This window comes from Babylonia areolata, chromosome 8 (assembly GCF_041734735.1).
Source record: "Babylonia areolata isolate BAREFJ2019XMU chromosome 8, ASM4173473v1, whole genome shotgun sequence".
Classification (NCBI taxonomy): Eukaryota; Metazoa; Mollusca; class Gastropoda; order Neogastropoda; family Buccinidae; genus Babylonia; species Babylonia areolata.
In genome coordinates, this window is record NC_134883.1 from 15,971,812 (window position 1) to 15,988,552 (window position 16,741).

Here is a 16,741-nt window from a genome sequence, read left to right on the forward strand (position 1 = left end):
TGGTTTGATCCGACTAGAAAATGACATGGTTCTTTTGATGAGGCTCAAATATATCACTCTGAAAACTATCTGTACTTGTATTTGTATTTCATTTTGTCACAACAGATTTCTCTGTGTAAAATTCGGGTTGCTCTCCCCAGGGAGAGCGCGTCGCTACACTACAGCGCCACTCTTTTTTTTCTTCTTTTTTTTGGTATTTTTTCCTGCATGCAGTTTTATTTGTTTTTCCTATCAAAGTGGATTTTTCTACAGAATTTTGCCAGGAATAGGACCTAGGTTTATCGTCTCACCCGAATGACTAGCGTCCAGACCACCAGTCAAGGTCTAGTGGAATATATCGGCGGCTGAGCTGTGATTCGAACCAGCACACTCATATTCTCTCGCTTCCTAGGCGGACGCATTACCTCTAGGCCATCACTCCACATCACTATTCATCATCATCATTTTAATTGTCACCATTTCTCACACACAGAGAAAGAGAGAGAGTTCTCCATTTGATCAACTCAATCTCCACGTGATAATATGGTTCATCAGCCGTCATGTTAAAACTGAAGTGCAACGTTGTGAGCACAGTATAAGCTTCAAGCTTGTTGATACTCTTTTGTCATTGATTGCATTGTAATCATGTGTATTGTTGAACAATTAAAGATTATTTAAACCAATATCCAAGTGAAGACATTAAAAAACAACATGAAGCTGACACAGTGACTGTCAAGACAACATATATATGAACACACAGAAATGAAAGCAAATACACACACACAAAAAATAGCGCTAATCTCAAATCTAAAATGGACTCCAACATTGCACAAAAATTGTGCACAGAAATTGATATTCTGACAATGAAGCTGATACAAAGTACTGTCACAAATTTTGTTCTAAACTGCATGCATCGGTTTAAAAAACGATCAACAAAAATAAGTTACAATCAGCATAAATGTGTTACAGAAACAAACAATACAGCAAATACTTCATCGAAGTTTGTAACAAAACAAAAATGCCAATCTACTGTGGTTTGAAACAATATTCTACAGTCTGTAATCAAATACAACTAACAATCTGCTTTTCTGCCTTCAGCTGTTAATATCCACCACGAAAACGGCGTATGGCTGCCTACCTGGCAGGGTAAAAAGAGTCATACAGGTAAAAGCCAACTTGTTACATATGAGTGAACGTAGAAGTTGCAGCCCACGAATGAAGAAGAAAAAGAAGAAGAAGCTGTTAATATAACAAATAGGAATCAACTATAGTTTGTAATGCAATGCCAGTGAATACTAACATGGTACATTTTGTAGAAAATAACTGTTTGCTTTAGTTTGCAACATAACAATTTTTTTTTTAAGTTACATTAAGATCAATAAGTTCACAATACACGAAATATGCAGCTATTACTAATCTTCCATACACATTGTGAAAAAACTTCCAAGTCTGTAGGTATCAAGTACCCACTTATTACTGAGTGCCTTTTCCCGTCTCCAATGTACCAACTTACTGAGTGCCTTTTTCCCCATCTCCAATGTACCAACTTACTGAGTGCCTTTTTCCCCATCTCCAATGTACCAACTTACTGAGTGCCTTTTTCCCTATCTCCAATGTACCAACTTACTGAGTGCCTTTTTCCCCATCTCCAGTGTACCAACTTATTGAGTGCCTTTTTTTCCCTGCCTGTAGTCTTTGGTAGACTCTCAGGACATGACGACAGTCACTGAACACGAACGTCTGCCACAGGCAAAACGCACTGTTTTCCAGCAGTGTACAGGTTGGTCGGCCCGGAAACCAGATATAAACACAACAGTCATTTACATAGATATCAACGGCTCATAATCAAGACAGAAATTCCTGAGACGTGTGCATGAGCACTGGATTTGCGCGGAACAGTATAAAAAGGAATGATTGAAAAAACACACCGCTTCCATGTTTGAAATGGCATCACGAGTTAAACATCAATGTTGTACAAATAAAACCCAAATGCTGCTAAGATTTTAAAACTATATCAAGGAAAACTTGACACTGTAGTATAAGCAGTGTTAAGTTTAACACAGCTACCTCTTGTCTGGCGAAAAAAAAAAAAAAAAAAAAAAAAAACCATAACTAAAAAACAGCAACAACAACAAATTTTCCAACACAATCACCTGATAGTCTGAGTACATACAATATGTGAATCTGTTGTTAAGAAAATAATCACTTTTCTGGTAAAACAAAGTAAAAGGTAGGTTAAGTGTAACCGTTAAATCCAGTAAAAAGACAAGTGCAGAAATTGCATAACATCTATAAAGGGTCATAACGAGCTCAGTACATCCAGAAGTGCATGTAAACAAACACATGCGTCATATAACATCAACTAACATGCAAAAAAGGCATATAATTTGTTCAAATCAGTATTCACATTCAAATGGAAGCAGGCTTGACTAGTTTGATGGCATAACTTGACAGCAACTTACCATGCACATGACCAGTCTGTTTATAAATGTAAATCACATAATTAAATTAATCATAAATTAATAAATTAATCATCTGTTTCCAGTGACAAGGAACATGATCACTTGTTTATTTGTCTGCATCCAAGCTCATGAGTCTGAGTTTTTATTACACACATGCACACACATGGCTAAAATCATTCTAAGATTTGAGTCACCGGAATATTGTGAAATCATTCTGATTATGACTGGAAATTTAATGGGAAATAATGCTAGGGTAATTCTGAAGAATTTTTTTTTTCAAAATCAGAAACAACAAAGTGTGTGTGTGCTTTCATGAAAAGCAGGTAACTCAGATTGACCAGTGGAAATCAGCATTATCCTTTTTTGACTTGTCTTCTGTGGATGGCAGGAGACTTTGAGAGACAAGTGTGTTCACCTGAGTGTTGCCTATGTTCCCTGCAGACCACTGTTATTTGTATTTTGTATTTGTATTTGTATTTCTTTTTATCACAACAGATTTCTCTGTGTGAAATTCCAGCTGCTCTCCCCGGGGAAAGTGCATCGCCATACTACAGCGCCACCCATTTTTTTGTATTTTTTTCCTGTGTGCAGTTTTATTTGTTTTTCCTATCAAAGTGGATTTTTTTACAGAATTTTGCCAGGAACAACCCTTTTGCTGCTGTGGGTTTTTTTACGTGCACTAAGTGCATGCTGCACACAGGACCTCGGTTTATCGTCTCATCCAAATGACTAGTGTCCAGACCACCACTCAAGGTCTAGTGGAGGGGGAGAAAATACTGGCGGCTGAGCCGTGATTCGAACCAGCGCACTCAAGATTCTCTCGCTTCCTAGGCGGACGCGTTACCGCTAGGCCATCACTCCATGGTGTCTGTCATCGTGAGTCACTTCAAACAGTCCCTTTGATCAACCTGTATGGCCTGCACATTTATGAACCGATGTCAAATTTGCAACTTGCAGTACATAAACACCACTTTGGAAGTTTAGGGGACGGGCGCAATAGCCGAGTGGTTAAAGCGTTGGACTTCCAATCTGAGGGTCCCGGGTTCGAATCACGGTGACGGCGCCTGGTGGGTTAAGGGTGGAGATTTTTACGATCTCCCAGGTCAACATATGTGCAGACCTGCTAGTGCGTGAACCCCCTTCGTTTGTATACGCAAGCAGAAGATCAAATACGCACGTTAAAGATCCTGTAATCCATGTCAGCGTTCGGTGGGTTATGGAAACAGGAACATACCCAGCATGCACACCCCCAAAAGCGGAGTATGGCTGCCTACATGGCGGGGTAAAAACAGTCATACACGTAAAATCCCACTCGTGTGCATACGAGTGAACGTGGGAGTTGCAGCCCACGAACGCAGAAGAAGAAGAAGGAAGTTTAGGGAATGACTGACAGATGACTAGTTACAGGAGTTTCAGCTTTATCCAACTATGATGTCGTGAGAAAAACAGACCACCATTACCTTAAAAGACAGGATGACACAAGTGCTGTCTGCTTACTTGTGTCTGCATACACATCTGGGTTTTTTTGTTTGTTTTGTTGTAGCTTTTTGTCAGTTTACGGGTCTGCTCATGCCAGAGTGCATCGATAGCATATGTGAAAAAGTTTGAAAAAAAGACCTACATTTCTTTTCTTTTTTATTTACAGTTAAAAATTTTTGTTCAAAATTGCTTGTCTCAGTGAAATGCCTGTTACTTCCAACCAATCTCTGTCTGTGAGGTGAGAACTGCTCAACAGATACTAATTCTGGGGGGAAAAGTCCACAATGGTCAACTAATTTGTCACACACTTCTCATGAATGCTGAAGTGTGTGTGTGACGAACGAAGACTGTCCAAAACATCATGCTGACTTCTGCTTGGGGGGCATGTCTGCGCGGAATCGAACAATGGAGGAACAGCATGCATAGGGTCTGTCTAGGTCCACGGAGTGACCACAGCGATCCAGGATGGTCACGTCACGACAGTCAGGCAGCTTCTTCGCCAACACCTGGGCCCCACTGGGGTGGATGATCTGGGGAACAGCATCACAAAACATCGTCACCACACATCGTCACAAAACATCGTCACCACACATCGTCACCACACAGCGTCACCACACAGCGTCACAAAACATCGTCACCACACAGCGTCACAAAACATCATCACCAAACAGCGTCACCACACAGCGTCACAAAACATCGTCACCACACAGCGTCACCACACAGCGTCACAAAACATCGTCACCACACATCGTCACAAAACATCGTCACCACACAGCGTCACCAAACAGCGTCACAACACAGCGTCACAAAACATCGTCACCAAACATCATCACAAAACATCATCACCAAACAGCAACACCAAACAGCAACACCAAACAGCGTCACAAAACATCGTCACCACACAGCATCACAAAACAGCGTAACCAAACAGCATCACAAAACATTGATATCAAACAGCATCACAAAACATTGACACCAAACATCATCACTAAACAGCGTCACCAAACATCGTCACAAACTATCTTCATCGAACATAGTCACCAAACACCGTCACCAAATATCGTCACAAAACAGTGTCACCAAACATCATCACAAAACATTGTCACAAAACAGCATCACCACACAGCGTAACAAAACAAAAATCACCAAACATCATCACAAAACATCGTCACAAAACATCGTCACAAAACATCATCACAAAACACCGTCACCAAACATCGTCACCAAACATCATCACAAAACACCGTCACCAAACATCGTCACCAAACATCTTCACCAAAAATCGTCACCAAACAGCATCACAAAACAGCATCACCACACAGCGTAACAAAACAAAATCACCAAACAGCATCACAAAACAGCGTCACCAAACAGCGTCCCCGAACAGCGTCACAAAACATCGACACAAAACATCAGCACCAAACATCAGCACAGCATCCTCCAGCGGTCAAGGGCATCAGTTTCCCAGGAAGCAATGTCTATGTCACAGGCTTTGAGGTTTGTCTTCAAAGTGTCCTTGAAGCACTTGCAGGGTCTTCCAAGTTCGCGGTGGCCTTCCTTCCACTGGCCATACAAAAGCATCTTTGGGATCCTGCTGTCTGTCATGCAGACAATGTGTCCTGTCCAGCATAGCTGGCACTGGATCAGCAGGCTTTCCATGCTGGGCAGGCCACTCCTCTCTAGGACCTGGAGGCTGTTGAATGTGACGGCGATACGTCATCCATGTTTCACAGCAGTACAAGGTGGTCAGCACAACAGCTCTGTAGGTTTTGATTTTGGTGCTGAGCCTGATGCCTTTGTTGTTCCACAGCCTGTTGTTGAGTATGCCAAAGGCGGAGATGGCCTTGGCGATGCTCAGCGTCACTTCTGCATCAAGGGCTTTGTTGCTGCATAGGGTGCTGCCCAGGTAGCTGACTTGATCAAGTCCACTGACTTGATCTCTGTGTCGTCGATCTTGATTGCAGGTGGGGGGGAGGCATCACTACATAAACTCTGTCACAAAACACTGTCACCTAAACATCGTCACACAACTATCATCAAATACACATGGCTGTGTGGTGGGCAGTCTTGGGCCAGAGGACTCTGCCTCTATTCACAGCAACTGAAAACATAGCCACTTGCTGCCAAATACTGAGTCAGACAGAGATAACATAGCCACTTGCTGCCAGATACCAAGTCAGACTCAGATAACACAGAAAGAATCAAGGGTGGGAGTATTTAGTATTTATATGGATTTTCTTAACTGGCATTTGGCAATTTTATTCTAAATCTTTTCCTTTATTTCACCTCGTTTCAGTATTAAGACACACACTTCAGATAAGCAGCTCCTAGACTCCTGGACTCAACCTTTCTGTCAGTCCCGGCCACACCAGTCCAGTCGTCCCAGACAGTAGGAAATGTGACGGAAGGTTCATGACTTCTGACGACATCTTAGTTTCAGTTTCAGTTTCTCAAGGAGTTGTCACTGCGTTCAGACAAATCAATGTACACCACACCACATCTGCTAGGCAGATGCCTGACCAGCAGCCTAACACAACACCTTTAGTCAGGCCTCGAGTGCATGCTAATATATTTGCGTACCTATCGGAGCCGATTTCTTCTACAGAATTTTGCCAGAGGACAACACTCTGGTTGTCATGGGTTCTTTTTCAGTGCGTCAAGAGCCTGCTGCACATGGAAACTCGGTTTATTGTCTCATGACTAGACGCTTAGTTTGATTTTCCAGTCAAACTTGGGAGAGAAAGGGCGAGAGCAGGATTTGAACCCACACCCTCAAGGACTCCCTTTGTTGGCAGATGAGCGTCTTCACCATTCTGCCACCTCCCTCCTTGACAACACTGTAACACAAACCATGGAGGTGAAATAACCTGAACAGGGCCAGGTAAAACAGGTGAAGAAGCAGAGCAGCAGTGAGAGGTGTACCTGGTCGTGATCTCCCCAGATGAGCTGTGATGGTGCTGTGATGCGGTGGCAGGTGTTCTCCAACACCGTCAGGTTCTCCTCCGTCGCCAGGCTCCGGTACACTGGAACACAAGCAAGCATGCTCCAACTTTCCAACGTGTGCAACTAAATTAATAATTACCATTAAGAAATCATGGCCTAATAACATGCTTTGAGAAATATTCTCATAGCTTTTCTTTTTCTTTCTTTTTCTTCACCAATATCGGGTTCCAGCCAGGAAAGCTCTATAATATTTGCAGTTTGGCATCTTGTATAGTGACAAATTTCTGACTTTTTTTTTTTTTTTAAAGAAAATATGTCTGGGGGTTTGTTTTCAGAATTTGTGATGGATGTTGTAGATTGGGAGGTGAAATGTGCAAATCAGTGTCTTTTTCTTTCAACTTTAATGTTGATTTCTTTAAGTTAGTGCGAGTTGTGAGTACTGTCAGGTACATGTTCGTTTGTACCTTTCTGTGAGCCTGTGCTTGCACTTGCAAGATGTAAGAGAATAGGCCCCTTACTCCATGCCCCCCACCCCACCCCACCCCCCACAACCCCCCTCCCCACTCTATGTCTGTAATAACAAGAATGCTGTGGCAAGGTTCGATCATTACATCCTGAGAGGACACTGGTTGGACTTTCAGAGCACTTCAACCACAGGCTACAGAACAGAGATATCTCTTTTTTCTTCTTTTTTTTTACCCCTTGCATTGAAGGTTATATTTCTTTCATTGAAACATCATGTTTGACAGAATTTTACACACAGTTCACACATGTCACTATAGGAAAATTATATCCTTAACACATCAGGCAACTGCAATGAACTTCAGTGATAATTAACTTGCAAGGGTATTTCTATTTCATAATACACAAAGAACAAAAAAAAATAATGTAATAAAAAAAAATAATTTAAAATAAATACAATAAAAATGAAAATGAAAAAAAAAACACAAGAAAACACACACACACACACACACACACACACACACACGCGCACACACACAACACACACACACACACAACACACACACAGAACAGAGATATCTTCATACAAAGACAGTCAGGGTGGGGGTGCTGTGAAAAAGGGAAGGGCGGAGGAGAGGGAGCAAGGCAAAGGCAGTGAGAGAAGTGTGTGGGAAAGGGAAGGGTGATTGCGTTCCTTGACTGGTCGTGCCACAGTTACTTTCAGGGCTGCTGCAGCAGCCGTTAGGGTCAGAGTGTACATATAAATGCTTGGTCACTGCATCCTTCCCCCACCCCCCCACCCCCAACCCCCACCCCCACCAGAAACAGAGTGACAGGACAGTTTCAGTTTCAGTTTCAGTAGCTCAAGGAGGCGTCACTGCATTCGGACAAATCTATATACGCTACACCACATCTGCCAAGCAGATGCCTGACCAGCAGCGTAACCCAATGCACTTAGTCAGGCCTTGAGAAAAAAAAAAGTAAATAAATAATAGATAAATACATAAAAAAAAAGAACTACTACTAATAATAATAATATGTATAAGGCGTAAAAATTTGATGAAGTCAACTATAAGCATACAAAAAATAGATAAATAAATAAATAAATAAATAATAAATAAAATAAAATAAAACAACTAAATAAATAACTAACTATAAACACACACACACACACACACACACACACACACACACACACAGGACAGCAGGCGTGAACTGACCTCTGAGGAAGTAGGAGTTCTTGGGGCTGCGCAGGTCCATGAAACCCTTCAGGATCTGAATCACCGTCATGTTCATGTCAATCCCGTTTATGATCATCATCACGTTCATGTCGCTGTCCCAGTCACAATCACCATCATGTTCATGTCGCTGTCTAAGTCACAATCACCATCACGTTCATGTCGCTAAGTCACAATCACCATCACGTTCATGTCACTGCCTCAGTCACAATCACCATCACGTTCATGTCACTGCCTCAGTCACAATCACCATCACATTCATGTCGCTGTCCCAGTCACAATCATCATGTTCATGTCAGTCTCAGTCACAATCACCATCATGTTCATGTCACTGTCTCAGTCACAATCACCAACATGTTCATGTCTGTCTCAGTCACAATCACCATCATGTTCAAGTCACTGTCTCAGTCACAATCACCAACATGTTCATGTCACTGTCTCAGTCACAATCACCAACATGTTCATGTCTGTCTCTGTCACAATCACCATCATGTTCATGTCACTGTCTAAAAATAATTGTAAGTGCTGAAGTCTGTCACACATAAAAATTACAATCAGAGCAGTGAAAGATGGCACACAACTTGCATCAAAACACACACACACACACACACACACACACACACACACATGCAGAGTTCCCCCCAGCTAAATCCTATCTTTGCTTCACCTCTTCTGAAACTTACACCTCTCTGCCTTATTTCAACACACATGTACAAACATGCATACACAGAGCAATCACAATGTATATATGCACACACATATCACAGGCACACACACACACACACACACCATGCCCGCAAACATGCACACTCACAAAAACACACACACACACACATGCAAGTAGACAAATAGGATTATCCGGCTAACACATACAAACAGATGGAACGGAAGACAGCAGAATCACAAAACACAGTGTGAACCTGTGTGTTGATGTTGGTGCACACACCTGTGTGTTGATGTTGATGTTGGTGCACACCCCTGTGTGTTGATGTTGATGTTGGTGCACACACCTGTGTGTTGATGTTGATGTACACACCTGTGTGTTGATGTTGATGTTGGTGCACACACCTGTGTGTTGATGTTGATATTGATGCACACACCTGTGTGTTGATGTTGATGTTGATGCACACACCTGTGTGTTGATGTTGATGTTGATGTACACACATGTGTGTTGATGTTGATGTACACACCTGTGTGTTGATGTTGATGTTGGTGCACACACCTGTGTGTTGATGTTGGTGTACCCACCTGTGTGTTGATGCTGATGTACACACCTGTGTGTTGATGTTGATGTTGGTGCACACACCTGTGTGTTGATGTTGGTGTACACACCTGTGTGTTGATGTTGATGCACACACCTGTGTGTTGATGTTGATCTTGGTGCACAGACCTGTGTGCTGATGTTGATCTTGGTGCACACACCTGTGTGTTGATGTTGATGCTGGTGTACACACACCTGTGTGTTGATGTTGATGTTGGTGTACACACACCTGTGTGTTGATGCTGATGTTGATGTACACACCTGTTTGTTGATGTTGACCTTGGTGTAGACACAGCTGTCCATCATCAGCTGCAGGTCATGAGGTGTCTGAGGCAGCAGGCTGCAGTGCTCCAGCTCTATCTCATCCCGGCCCATCTCCACCGCCTTCTGCACCTGCAGCGAGAACTCGCTCTCCTCCGGGCACCTCACTGTCAACACATCAGACACCTCACTGTCAACACATCACACACCTCACTGTCAACACATCAGACACCTCACTGTCAACACATCAGACACCTCACTGTCAACACATCACACACCTCACTGTCAACACACACATCACACACCTCACTGTCAACACATCACACACCTCACTGTCAACACACACATCACACACCTCACTGTCAACACATCACACACCTCACTGTCAACACACACATCACACACCTCACTGTCAACACATCAGACACTTCACTGTTAACACATCAGACACCTCACTGTCAACACACACATCACACACCTCACTGTCAACACATCACACACCTCACTGTCAACACACACATCACACACCTCACTGTCAACACACACATCACTGTCAACACACACATCACTGTCAACACACACATCACACATTTCACTGTCAACATACACATCAGACACCTCACTGTCAACACACACATCAGACACCTCACTGTCAACACATCAGACACCTCACTGTTAACACACACATCACACACCTCACTGTCAACACACACATCACACACCTTATTGTCAACACACACATCACACATCACACTGTCAACACATCAGATACCTCACTGTCAACACACACATCAGACACCTCATTGTCAACACACACGTCACACACCACACTGTCAACACATCAGACACCTCACTGTCAACATACGCATCACACACCTCACTGTCAACACATCAGACACCTCACTGTCAACACACACCTCACTGACAACACACACATCACACATCTCACTGTCAACACATCAGACACCTCACTGTCAACACACACATCACACACCTCACTGTCAACACACACGTCACACACCACACTGTCAACACATCAGACACCTCACTGTCAACATACGCATCACACACCTCACTGTCAACACATCAGACACCTCACTGTCAACACACACATCACACACCTCACTGTCAACACACACATCACACACCTCACTGTCAACACATGCATCACACACCTCACTGTCAACACACACATCACACACCTCACTGTCACCTCAGAGAGGTGGTGACAGGTGAGACACAAAGAAAGATGAGAGGTGGTGACAGGTGAGAGGTGGAGACAGGTAAGATGTAGAGACAGGTGAGAGATGGAGACAGGTGAGGTGGAGACAGGTGAGAGATGGAGACAGGTAAGATGTAGAGACAGGTGAGAGATGGAGACAGGTAAGATGTAGAGACAGGTGAGAGATGGAGACAGGTGAGAGATGGAGACAGGTGAGAGGTGGAGGCAGGTGAGACACAAAGACAGGTGAGAGGTGGAGACAGGTAAGAGATGGAGACACGAGGGAGATGGAGACAGGTGAGACACAAAGACAGGTGGCAGGTGAGGGGGAAGCACTGACTTGCAGGACAGATCATGGTGACTCTCTCCACCAGGTGTGGAAAGTGGGCAGCAAACAGACCCACCATGCAACCACCCAGCGACGCTCCCACAATGTGGAACGGTTTGTCTGTCAGACCAACCAACTCTGCAAACTGCAATGTATGCACGCACGCACGCACGCACACACACACACACACACACACACACACACACACACACACGCACACACACACACACACATTGATATGGATACTTATATAGCGCCTATCCTCAGTCGGACACCAAGCTCTAAGCGCTTTAGAAACGCGGAGTCATTTACTCAACAGGCTGCCTACCTGGGTAGAGCTGACTGACGGCTGCCATTGGGCGCTCATCATTCTTTTCCTGTGTCGTTCAATCATATTTCAGGCACGCACACATACACACTCAGACAAACATGTAACATTTTACGTGTATGACCGTTTTTGTTTTTTTACCCCACCATGTAGGCAGCCATACTCCGTTTTCAGGGGTGTGCATGCTGAGTATGTTCTTGTTTCCATAACCCACCGAACACTGACATGAATTACAGGATCTTTAACGTGCGCATTTGATCTTCTGCGTGCGTATACACACGAAGGGGGTTCAGGCACTGGCAGGTCTGCACATATGTTGACACACACACATGCACACACGCACACCTGTGTGAGAGAAGTGGGTTATCTCCCTTATCCTGCTGATCACTTATTGTGAGCAGCAACTCCCACAGTCATTCGTTTCAAGGACTGGGTCTATACATGTACATGTATACACTTATTTGTACACTGCGCTGCTGGTCAGGCATCTGCTTGGCAGATGTGGTGTAGTGTATATGGATTTGTCCGAACACAGTGACACCTCCTTGAGCTACTGAAACTGAAACTGAAATTGTACCCTGCTGTTTTCACACACACACACACACACACACACACACACACACACTTCTTTTCATGATTCTATTTTCTTATGCTTTGGCAGTACTTATGCCAGTTTTCTATCTGTAAAAAAAAACAACAAAAAACTGTTAGTGAAATATTCTTCACAGCTTGCCCTGTTGCTCCTTTGGTTTTTCAGATCCTCTCTCTCTCTCTGTCTGTCTCTACAGTCTGTGCCTCTCCCCCTCCCCCACACCAGCACAGATGAGAGACCCACCTGCTTGATGACACCCAGACCAAATTCCAGGCACAGGTCCTGGGATTCAGGTGGGGTGGTGGTGGCCCCATGGCCGGGCATATCCATGGCAACCAGGTGGTACTCCTTTGGCAGGTTCTGTTATCCAGTAGGTGAACACACACACACACACACACACACACACACACACACACACTGATAAGAAGAAGAATAACCAAATGTATAACACAAGAATAGTGATTGATAATGTACTGGAATACTGCTTTCCAATCTGAAAATTAAAGAATAAAACTATGCTATACATATACATGATCAAAAACATCATATACTTTTCAAAAATGAATTCTATAAAACTGCTTTGAAACAGCTGCTGTTGTTGTTGTTTTTTGGGTTTTTTTAAATAACAGTCCTGAGAATTATATTTTCAACAGCAAGGGAAAGTGCAGGCTAGTGAGATGAAGGCACAGTTCTTTTCTTAACTGTCAGAGAAACAGAACCATCGCCTCTACCACCTTGACTTCCACCAAAATTGTAAGAGAACTACGCAACACAGAAAGACATCAACTTCACCTTAAAGGCCATGTTCCACTGATCTTTGCTGGCGGTGAATCCATGCACAAACAAGATGCTGGATCGTTCAGAAGACTTCTGGCCCCTCTCCCCGTAACAGAAGACGTAGTCCTTATCCCCAATAAACTTCACCTGCATCCCACAGCGACGGCGCCATAGTCTGCAACCACGCGTCAGGTGGAAACGAAACAGTTTTCAGGCTGCCAGTGGCGTCACACATCATAACAACGTTCATGTATCATTGTTCTTCTGTCTTCTTAAAATATTACACCTGTTTCTTGTTAGTATCTATCTGTACGTACCCTGATTTGTACATGGGGAGTAGAATTATGAGATGACATCATAACTATGAGAATTTCTTCATATTATGTTTTCAAAAAATGTTTTTGTACATCTGAAAACTAATACCGTAATGATAACAACAGTAATACAATCAGCATCACCATAAACTGCTTATACTGTAGATGTTATCAGTGCCAGTTTTCTGGTATGTAGGTATGTATACGTATGTAGGTTCATTCATTTATTTTTCCCTTTTATTTTGTTTTGTTTTATTTTGTAATGTGGTCTTTTTTTTTTTCTTGTTTCTCTCTCTCTCTCTCTCTCTCTCTCTCTCTTTTTTTTTTTTTTTTTTTTTTTTTTTTTTTTTTTTGCTACTGATTATTTTTCTTTCCTTTTTTCTCTTTCCAATGAAAAAGTTAATGTGAAGCAGTAAAAAATAGGAAAAGGGGAGAAGAAGAGGGGTGGGGGGAGAGAAAAAACAAAAAGATACAGCGATCAGAGATGTCTTTGTAACAGTGATGTGATGTGTTATAGTATGAAGATACAGCGATGGGGAAAAAGAAAAAAAAAAGGGTTGTCAGCGGACATAGAAGACAATGGTAACATGGCTGGGCTAGAAATGACTGCAGCTCTGCGCTCAGCATAAAGATGAATGACATAGCAAAAAAAAAAAAAAAAAAAAAAAACCCAACTGCCAATGCAACTGCTACAACTAATTATATAAGTATTACCACTATCATCACCACTATCACCACCACCACAACATATTGCTAGTACAAGTCATTTTAGTTATGGTAGTGGTGTCATCCAGAACTCATCATCACATGAAACAATCAAAAATAATTTCATTCATAATGTGTGAGTGATATGTGACAGGAAGGTGGAATACTTAAAACAATAAAGATTTCAACTTTATATATAATACAGTCAGTAGCGTCATCATAAAACGGAAATATCATAGGGTGGAATTTTGTATTATTCCGATTTGAGTGACAGGATCAATGTTTGATTTGATATTGGTGTGCTATTATGCAAAAGTGTGTGTGTGGTTTTTCTGTGTGTGTGTGTGTGAAAGATAATTTATAAGTTCTTTGTTCTGTGTGAGAGAAAACTTACAAATCCTTTGTATGTGCGTGAGCATGTGTGGAATGTGAATCAGATGTGGCATGAAAACCAAGGTTCACAGACACAATGAGAAAGATTTACTGACAAAACCACAAAACATATGGTGTGCACCTAATCACACACACACACACACACACACACACACACACACACACACACATTCACAAACACATATACACACACATTCACACACACACACAATCACAAACACACACACACACACACACACACACACACATTCACACATACACTCACACACACCACACACACACATATTCACACACACACACACACACACACACCACACACACACACACACACACACACACACACACACACACACACACACACACACACACACACACACACACAAACATGACATCTGTGTGTCTTACCCCATAAATACTTGTGCCAGTACTGTGGGACGTAGAAAGTAAAGGAAGAGGACAGCAGCCACCACAACCAGCAGAAGGAGAAGCAGGCAGAGCACCACAACCCACATGGTGACACCTGTCACACACGTCAAGCACCATCCAAGTCAATACTCAGCTAGGATCGTTTCACACGCACCTGTGCAAGAGGATTTTTTCCCTAAAATTAATAATTTTAATAAACAGTGGATCACAGTACAATATGTGTAAACACACAGCTGTCCACCACCCCAGCTCTAAAACAGTCTCTTTTGCAGTCAGCACATGATGAGCAAATACTTAATTGGATCATTTCACACACACCTGTGCAAAAGGATTTTTTTCCCCTTAAAATTATATTTAATTTGCATACTATGACCAGTGGATCACATTACAGTATGTGTAATTAAAAAACCAGCTGTCCACCATCCCAGCCTTTTATTTAAGGAGAATATAGCTCTAAAACAGTCTCTTTTGCAGTTAGCACATGAGGAGCAAATAACCTGTCATGAGTAATATGTTACTACACTACTGTTTCCAATGCAGTGTTCTGGATAAAGAAATAACAATACTAAAAAAAAAAATTACTCTTGAGCTGAGTGTGTTCTTTCTACAGATTATAGATTACTTTGCTGGCCAGTTCGAAAATGTAATGCCAAGAGACTGTCACCATTTCACAATTTAGATTTTCTCAGGGAATGCAAGTGGAAGCCACATATATATTGAAATCTATGATGACCTTTAAAATGCTATTAAAAGGTAACATGTTGAAATGCTATTAGAAGCCAACATGCTGAACTTTACACCACAACTGAAATAATCATTCTGATTTCATACTGGTGTTCTCTTCATAAAAATGACATGTTTTGGGAGGGGGGAGGTGGGGGGAGGGAGTGGTTGGTGTTTGTTTTTTTTGTTTGTTTGTTTGTTTTTCAGTATGTTTATAGAGTGCCTAATTCCATCCATTCACAACCTGTCATGATATTAAACTCGTATGCCTATTTTTAATACTATACACATAGAATATCATATCCTTGTATAAAACAGATTTCAATTAATGCGTTAGGATACTAGTCATCAGCGTCGTCAGTTCATGCAAAATAGTATCATGGTTATAATAAGCATATGGACTTTGAACTCAGACCTTAGTGACACTGAGTCACTGATTTAATGAATGTTAAACTACTTCTTAAAATTGCGTAGCCACAATCTTCTTCTGCAAGTTGCGTAGCCACAATCAACAAGACATTTTTTTTTCGCTACTTTAACTTTGAGGGATGTTGTATTTTCTCTTGGTGGTTATTAGGGGAGAGCGGGAGGAGAGAAAGAGGAGGGGAGAAAACCTGGCTTTACCCATTTCCACAGTAATCGTGATGGTCAAGAACCGCCTCCAATTCAATCTATTTTCCAGCTATAATCGTCACCTCTGCCGATAAAACGAGCCTTGCCGTATCAAGTCAGAACTGTTGCAATACATTCACAGCAGATGAAAACAAAACAGTTTCATATCATCCACTCACCAAGTCAATCACTGTTCGCCACTTTCTGTTCTTCACCAAACAAGTTACTTAACTGTT

At 42.3% G+C, this 16,741-nt stretch overlaps 1 protein-coding gene across 2 annotated transcripts; it reads right to left on the bottom strand.

Annotated features, from left to right (window-relative positions):
• Positions 1-430: 430 nt before the first annotated feature.
• Positions 431-16,741, bottom strand: LOC143284570 (monoacylglycerol lipase ABHD6-like). Of its 2 annotated transcripts, none has more exons than XM_076591371.1 (9): positions 16,685-16,741; positions 15,150-15,264; positions 13,348-13,507; positions 12,799-12,915; positions 11,648-11,780; positions 10,086-10,252; positions 8,546-8,600; positions 6,843-6,943; positions 431-4,450 (listed from the first exon to the last, which is right to left on the bottom strand). In XM_076591371.1, exons 2-9 carry the CDS (start codon positions 15,254-15,256, stop codon positions 4,280-4,282), a joined length of 1,011 nt encoding a protein of 336 aa, XP_076447486.1. In that variant the 5' UTR covers positions 15,257-15,264; positions 16,685-16,741; the 3' UTR covers positions 431-4,279. The 2 variants fall into 2 exon arrangements, with proteins under 2 accessions (XP_076447486.1, XP_076447484.1); XM_076591369.1 differs by lacking the exon at positions 16,685-16,741 and adding an exon at positions 16,518-16,656.